The sequence below is a fragment of the Ostrinia nubilalis genome, chromosome 24 (genome assembly GCF_963855985.1).
Source record: "Ostrinia nubilalis chromosome 24, ilOstNubi1.1, whole genome shotgun sequence".
NCBI classification, from domain to species: Eukaryota; Metazoa; Arthropoda; class Insecta; order Lepidoptera; family Crambidae; genus Ostrinia; species Ostrinia nubilalis.
In genome coordinates, this window is record NC_087111.1 from 9,767,926 (window position 1) to 9,776,694 (window position 8,769).

At 39.0% G+C, this 8,769-nt stretch overlaps 1 protein-coding gene across 1 annotated transcript; it reads right to left on the reverse strand.

Moving 5' to 3' along the window:
- Nucleotides 1–4,391: 4,391 nt before the first annotated feature.
- LOC135083799 (juvenile hormone esterase-like) lies at nucleotides 4,392–7,140 on the reverse strand. Its single transcript, XM_063978548.1, has 4 exons — nucleotides 6,827–7,140; nucleotides 6,429–6,641; nucleotides 5,524–6,342; nucleotides 4,392–5,153 (listed from the first exon to the last, which is right to left on the reverse strand). Exons 1-4 carry the CDS (start codon nucleotides 6,862–6,864, stop codon nucleotides 5,015–5,017), a joined length of 1,209 nt encoding a protein of 402 aa, XP_063834618.1. The 5' UTR covers nucleotides 6,865–7,140; the 3' UTR covers nucleotides 4,392–5,014.
- Between the last annotated feature and the right edge of the window lie 1,629 nt (nucleotides 7,141–8,769).

The window sequence follows — 8,769 nt, forward strand, 5'->3', positions numbered from 1 at the left end:
GATTAACCTGGGCAACCCATATAAAAACAAAGAGAAAAGAAGCAGATTTACAATTTAAGAAGTTCTACTGGCTGATTGGGAGACAATCATCCCTCAGTTTAAACAACAAAATGCTGGTCTATAAATGCATAATAAAGCCTATATGGACTTATGGGATTCAACTCTGGGGATCTGCCAGTAATTCCAACCTTGAAATCCTCCAAAGGTTTCAGAATAAAACACTGAGGGCAATCTCAAATTCACCATGGTTCGATAGAAATGTAGAGATACACGAGTACTTGGAGATGCCGACAGTCAGGGAGGAGGTGAGCAAATACTGTACCAAATATAAGGAAAGGCTAAAACATCACACAAACCAACTTGCTAGAGAAATTGTGGAACAAACCCACAAGACCACCACAAGACTGAAAAGATGGCAAATATTACAGTTGGACCAAAGATGCTAGTGGCTTGGACTGAATATTGGAAGGCTGGACTAGATTGCTACGTGAATTAGTAAAAACCGAGGGAGAGAATTTACTGGAATACCCCTCCTCATGAACACAAACAAAAAAGCAAGACAAAACATCTGATTATGACCTAAGTCGATTGCAGATATAAAAAGGGGTATAAAAAAAAAAAAAAAAAAAAAAAAGCTACCAGCGCGCGTCCCTTCAAAAAAAATCATCTAGCACTAAACTGCTTGAAAAGACAAATCCAACGAACCCAAACTCGATGAGTTTCTGCCTTTTTGTTTAGGATTTCCTATGGCCACCTCCCAAATCCATCATCAGGACCCTGGACATCATCTAGCACTAAACTGCTCGAAAAGACAAATCCAACGAACCCAAACTCGATGAGTTTCTGCCGTTTCGTTTAGGAGTTCCTATGGCCACCTCCCAAATCCATCATCAGGACCCTGGACATCATCTAGCACTAAACTGCTCGAAAAGACAAATCCAACGAACCCAAACTCGATGAGTTTCTGCCGTTTCGTTTAGGAGTTCCTATGGCCACCTCCCTAATCCATCATCAGGACCCTGGAAATAATCTATCTAGCACTAAACTGCTCGAAAAGAAAAATCCAACGAACCCAAACTCGATGAGGTTCTGCCGTTTCGTTTAGGAGTTCCTATGGCCACCTCCCTAATCCATCATTAGGACCCTGGACATCATCTAACACTAAACTGCTCGAAAAGACAAATCCAACGAACCCAAACTCGATGCGATTCCGCCGTTTCGTTTAGGAGTTCCTATGGCCACCTCCTGACTCCATCATCAGACCAGCTCAATGGTACCATAACATTGCATTGTCATCGTACTTACATAAGTATACCAAAGGGCGTAGCAGGATAGTCTTGGAAAAAGTGCCCCCAAAGCCTGAAGCTCGAAACTGTGGTCAAACGATACTTTGTATAAAGATAGTATATTGTGCAAAATTTCACCCCCCCAACACCCCCCAGGGAGCCATGCCACACATCTATACCTAAAACTGTTTTATTTTTTTTTCTCCAAAACTATGTAACTGACGAATTTAAATTTTTGCACAGGTGTAGTTGTATCTCATAGTAATAATATAAAAAAACAACAGCTCTATTACTACCTTCCATGATGGAAAAAAATAAAAAATAAAAATTGTAACACCCTGTATAATGATTTCCTTTGGTAGTACAATCACAGTTTTTTTTTCAAATGAGTGCCAACTTTCAACCTACGTAATCCCAAAGTTTTGTCTATCTAGCTAAGGTGCAACATAGTTTAATTAATTTTAAATAAAACTCTTAGGCCATAATATTTGAACAAGAATCTTGTTTATTTTTCTTAACTTAAAAGTTTTATTTAGTGGTGTTTTTATTAATATGCGTTATTTTGTGTAATTCGGGTGCAGTCCTGTTGTCCCCCCCCCTGGCTAGGGAAGACAACAGGACTGGATTTTAATTCAATGATTTGAGCAATTTGGTAAACATTTTATTTTTATAACATTTAAGAAGTACTGGAGTACCTGACTGAATGCCATATTATCAAACTGAATACCTAAACGTATGGCAAATAAATAATTAAGCGAAAAAATACAAGTTGTTGGTATCGGGTACTATTTATGACTGTTCCAAAATCTGCTTTACTTTCATTTTTATTTTTTATTTTTTTCCATCATGGAAGGTACTTATAGAGCTGTTGTTTTTTTATATTATTACTATGAGACATAACAATACCTGTGCAAAAAATTAAATTCGTCAGTTACATAGTTTTGGAGAAAAAAAATAAAACAGTTTTAGGTATAGTTGGGTGTCGTGGCTCCCTGGGGGGTATTGGGGGGGTGAAATTTTGCACATTATACTATCTTTATATAAAGTATCGTTTGGCCACTGTTTCGAACTTCAGGCTCTGGGGGCACTTTTTCCAAGACTATCCTGCTACGCCCTTCCAGCTCAATCGGTTGAGGAGAAGTGGTCTTAAATTCAGTTGCAAGATTTGTCCCACACATACTAACAAGTGAAGTCAATATAAAGTTTGTAAAATTGTAGAAAAGCATAGTGACTAACTTTTACTTTAGAGTTTCAAAGATAGGGCGTCTTTTGCCCGCGGCTTTGGCGGCCTGAAATTTTATCTGTCACACAAAAAGTATAATCGCGCGCGTCCTTTTTTCTAAAACTGGGATAAAAACTATCCTGTGTGGTTCCCAAGACTGTTCTAAGAACATCAATGACAATGATTGTTCTGAGAACATCAACGACCTTATAATTTATAGAATTGCTCTACAAAACCACCAATTATGAGTTTAGACTGTAACATAATAAATTATTGTGGTATGCCTCTCAGTGATTTATTAAAATTAATAAATCAAGTACCTAAGTACAGTCACGGAATGAAAAGGTTCGTCAGTTTTCAAATTGATTCCTTCAACGAATCGCGAGCACATATTACCTTTTGAAACTATGTTACAGAATAATCTCGAGTTAGAGAAAATAATCTTTAACTGTTCGTCAGTAAAGTTCAAAATTATTCAGATCAAAGTTGTTTGACGATTTATCTTGTCAAGATTATTATTATGATTGCTAAACTAAAACCTTCTTGTTGGTTCAACCTGCCATTATTATTTCTTATAAAATAAAAAAACTATTGTCAATTGGTCAATGTCATCATTGCATTGCACTGATGATGGGATAGAAAAATAAACAAGCAAAACCTTATTCGTTAGCAAACGTCATATTTATTTAAATGTTAGCAGCACTGTTTCTTGCACTGTTATGTTGGCAGCTGGTTTGACTCTTAAGGTAGCATTCGGATCAAGACGACCGCGACGCGAGACCGCGACTCGAGACCGCGAGCGGCGACCGCGACCCACTGCTTTATATGAATTAATAGGAAGTGCTGACGGATGCAAGCGACCGAGTCGCGCGACGTGTGGGCGTGGCCTGTCGGCTACTTGCGTCGCGCGACTCGGTCGCTCACAAGGCAGTGCCGTGGCGCGACAGATGCAAAATGGCCGTGTTTTCTTCGCACGAAGACGAAATTTTAATAGAATTAGTAAGTAAAAACGCACCTGTATTCGATACGAGACTTCAAGCTTATAAAGATAATACTGTGAGAGACAATATTTGGGAAAAATTGGAAAAGCATTAAATAAAACAAGTAAGTTCAAATGATACATATTTTTATTAGAAAAGGTACTTATTTTTATTGTTTACAGATAGGTACTATTTTACTTTAACTGCAAACATACTGAGTTTCGTATGGGTCGCACGACTCGTGTCGCGAAGATTCGTAAGTAGCTGTCGCCCTGCGACCTGCGACCGGTCGCCGGTCGCGGTCTCGAGTCGCGGTCTCGCGTCGCGGTCGTCTTGATCCGAATGCTACCTTTACAGTACCTAGTGCAAGCGAAAACCGACACTAAGGTGACGAACCTTTTCATTCCGCGACTGTACATGAATAAGTACGCTTAATGTTATGATAGTACAGGCATAAGATCTTGTATTGTGTTATACATATTTTAATGTTGCGATGGCCTCGAATATCTTAGGCTGGGTTGCACCATCTTACTTTAACTTTGACAAACGTCAAAAATCTGTCAAATCCCATGCAAAAAACACCGGTTTTTGTCATAGTTACGGTCAAAATTAGGTGGTGCAACTCATCCTAATCTGTTTAAATATCGGAGCTATGCTTTCATGTTCAATCTACTTTTTTGACACATTTTTGACATGGGATTTTCAATATCGTACAATTTCAGTAAATCCTTTTATTATCATCAACATAATTATGTAAGTCCTCTTGGTAACTAAAAATGATCATTTTAAACTCAAGACATTTATCTCATCAGAAAGAATTTACAATAATTCATCTGTTTGTGAAATAATATGAATATATTTTGTTACTAAAAATAGGTAGGGTACACAAGAATTCTAGAATAGGTGGAAAATCAGTCTTCTGCAATAATTTACTGCAGTGGTACAGAAATGCCTTGAAATGGCAAAGGTTCCAAAGCCTTAGTAAACCAAAAGTTATACTTAGGGTTAGAGATGGAATAATAAAAAAAATAATAGTTTAAAAAACTAAAAACAGGCTTTTAATTACTGCACTAAAACATCTAGCACTAAAGTGCTCGAAAAGACAAATCCAATGAACCCAAACTCGATGCGATTCCGCCGTTTCGTTTAGGAGTTCCTATGGCCACTTTCCAGTCCCATCAGACCAACTCGATGGTACCATTTGTACTGTCATCTGATCTACATATAATTGCCAAGTTTCATGATGATACAAGAATTAAAGTGCGTGTAATTCAGATTCTTAGATTCCATTACATAGTTAATTACTTATACGACGACCGAATAAAAGAGTGTTAGAAATAAAATAATTTATTGACATATTTAGGTGTCAAGCTTCACCCAACGACGCAATAGAGGGATGATGTCCCACCGGTATCCCCGTACCGGAGGTAATCACGCACGGCTTCCAGATGCACAGTTAACTTGATCGGGTTATAATGCTGAAGAGAAACCTGGTCAGCATGGCACTGGTAATGGTAACTTAACTTTTAAACAGGTCCAAGGCCACCAACAGAATACAAGTTGGAGAAGTAGGTGTCCTCATTTTGGTCGATAATCAATTCGTCTCTAATGTCGTAAGGCCCCTCTATGGATATGTACTGGTATATCTGGAGATTAAATGGAGCACTGAAACAAACAAATATAATATATACCCTAGTGATGATGCACCAGTCAGATGAACTAGTGTTATGAAGGAGGAGAGAATGGTGCTCAAATGTTATCCCTGAATGAACTAGGGGTCTCCTTCCTAAAACTGTTTCACGCTCGCCATTCAATTAATTTTGATGTCAAACAATTGTTTTTCTCATGTAACCGATGTAAATCATACTGAGAAATAAAGAAAATTAAAACCGTAAAATTCTCAATGCACCGAGGGATTTAAGAGCAATGAACATAAATACAGCTTTATAATCTTTACTATTATAATGAAGAAAACGAAGAAATGAGCTACTTTAGAAAAAATAGGTATGAAAATAAATAAAACACATTAACTTACTCCCTGACAATGAAGTTGGCGTAGATCAAATTAGTTATCCTGGCTCTCATGATATTATCATTGGAAGTAGGAACCAACTCGTTCTCTTGCTGAGGTCCAAGAAAATGGTTGAACCTGAAGAAATATGCGATGTCTTCCACGTGGGCTGCTCCCGACCAGCTCTGGCTGAAAGCGTCCTTTAATACGCTCTTCTCTCCTGGATACGAGAACTGAATCAAATAAGTGTTCGACGCATTCACTCTCAACCTCTTAAGGGCTAGTCGATGGCTTGGATACTTGTAATACGAGTCAGTTGCTGCCACCAAGAATTTCTCAAGGGTTATAGAAGTCACGTTTAAGTATTCCGCTAGCTGCAGCGTCGTCAGAACCGGCACCGTCAGTGGGTTCGCTGAGTACAACAAGTTCAGTGGTAACGTCAATGAAGGCTGCAGCCTCAATTTCGTTACTATGTTAACCTCCTCCAATCTCGTTTTGAAATCTGCGGCTTCATTACTGCAGAAGCCGATCCACAAGGGGTAGTCTTTACCAGCTCCAGCGTTCAAGAGGTCTTCTGGTGATTGAGATATGACAGTCGTGAAATTTGGTTGAGCGTTCTCAATGACGGGAGTAAAGGACACAAGACCAAACTTGTCTAACAGAACTTTTTGGCCGCGCAGTAAATTGTCTAGAGGAGCTGCCACGAGGTCCTCGTAGATCTTCTTTGGCGTTTGAAGCGGGTTTATTCCAGCAGCAGGCAAGAAGATGGCATTGATGAGTTTTGCGTAGGATGGCGAATAACTGTAGAAGCCAGCGATGGAATGTCCGCTCAATGCCATTACTCTGAAAATAGCATTATTAAAATTTAAAGAACTGAAAAATCGTTTTTAAGTCAATAACATTGTAACTTTTTATTGATTATTGCTTACTGTTGGAAAAGTCCTTTTGTGACATTAGAAATTGATAGCAGATGAGCTATGACCCCTCCGGCACTCTGGCCGGCTATTGTCACTTGGGCAGGGTCCCCTCCGAAGTTCCTGATGTTACTCTGCACCCATTTGAGAGCCGTGATGCAATCCCTTAGCCCGTTGTTTCCAGGTATGTACTCGTTATCCAAGCTCAAGAAACCGAAAACGTGAAGCCTGAAATGGGAACCAAATTACCTAAAAAATGTTGTCACTCGAATCTTATCGCCAATTTTCCAGAATCGACAGACGTCAATCTATGAGTACGTTTACTCGCACTTTATTGGTAACTATTATGTATTGGTGTAATATATTTTTATTTTAAGCTGTTCATAGCAATAACAAGAATATTCATTACTAACCGGTAATTGATAGTGACCAAAATAACGTCTTTGGTCATCAGATATTCAGGCCCGTGCACGTCGGCGTCCCCTGAGCCGTAAGAGAACGATCCTCCGTGGATCCAGAACAGGACTGGCAGGAGGTTGCTTGAGTTGCTGGTTGCGTTGATTGCGGGAAGGTAGTCGTACGGCACATGGACGTTGATGCGGATGCAGTCTTCGCCGCTGGACAGGGGAGCCACGAGGTTATTTGGCGTGTAGAAAACATCCACTTGGGCGCAAACTGGACCGGCCTCTGTGGCGTTGAAGAGTCCGTCAAATGATGGAGGTGGTAGCAGTTCCTGAAATAGGTCGAATTGCAGTTCTTTATTCACGAAGTACAATTGTTTGGATCTGGATCCTAAAGACAAAGTCAAAGTTTAAATTTCGGGTAAAACATTACCTCCTAAGATCAGGTAAACAAAAATAAATACCTTGAATCGGAGTTCCTTTAGCGGCTGCGTCCCATATTCCATTCCTCTGAAGCTGGCGTATTTCGCCCCATTGGTGGCGTTTCTGATCCTCCCACACACATACCCCTGCTCGGTCTTGGCGGCCACTTCACAACCAGTTAGATCCGGAATGGCGGCGTGACACGCTATAACACAGTATGTACTAATATTACAGGCCGCAGAATTGCTAAAATCGAGTGGCAGTGGGCGGGCCTCCCTTACCGGGGGCCACGGCATATGCTGAGTGGGGTCCCATTGCGATGGACATCGCTGTGCGACAGGGTGGCACTGCTCAGTTTACTTTCACTTTCATTGTATGTTTTATGTCACCTATGTCTTATTTACTTTTTTTTTCTATTATTTACCTACATCTTTTGTCTTCTGTGATGTCCATGGCAATAAATGTTTCTTTCTTTCTTACCTGAATGAGGGCAGGACCGGTCGTTGTGGAAATCCTTGGAAGCCTAGTTATTATCTACGAAAATGGTAAAAAATACTTACTAGAAAAATACACCATTGCCACTATTAATACTTTGGTAGTACTCATCTTGAAATACAGTGAACAGTAAACGATCTCCGACGATAAACTAGTACTTAATAAAGTTAATACATGAAAATTTACATAATATTATGCACTTTAAACGCATGTTTGCAATTGACTATATTGACATAAACGCAACTGTTTTCCATTGTTACTCGTAGTTGGCCATTCTTAAATTGATACCAAAAAGTAGACCGCATCCAGTGAAGAAAATCCTTAACAATTGCCCAAAATATTATTTTGAGTTAAGTACTTTTTCTTTTCCTTTCCTCTTTATAATATTAGTGTTAGCAGGGACTGTTTCTAGGGGAACATTATTAAGCGCATTCTCAAAGAAATACCCAACTAAGAACCGAAGTTAAAAATTGGTAGGTAAGTAGTCGTACAGAAGACATTATTAATGTCAATGGAAAAACGATTTAAATAATGTGATAATGAGTTCTCAATAATTATACAATTGGAAGCAGTTATGCAAATATTATTCACTATGCAGTACTATTATTTTCTGTAAGGTCCGTTCTTAGCGAATGTCTACACTCTATAAGGAACCTAGGTACTTGCCAAACAAGTTTGTAGGTGTTTTTGTTTCTGAGATTGATCAGTGAGTGGTATTTCGCGTTTATAAACAGGGTGACTTGGATGGAATTAGAACTTAATCTTGTAAGGAGTTATAGCACAGAAGACATAATTGGTTATAGTACAGGTAATTATTCTGTGGTACAGTAGCCTTATTCACATGACAAAACTTCAAAGACAACAAAACACTGAGTTGTGATCCTATCGAGTAATCGTTCTATCAAAAATGACTCTTGTGAATACGGATTTAGAACTGTTTTTCAATGAGACGACTTCTGAACTTCAGCGAGATCTTGACTGTAAGATTACTTAATTTATTATTCTGTGCTGTAAGGTCATTTGCAATATTTTTGTTT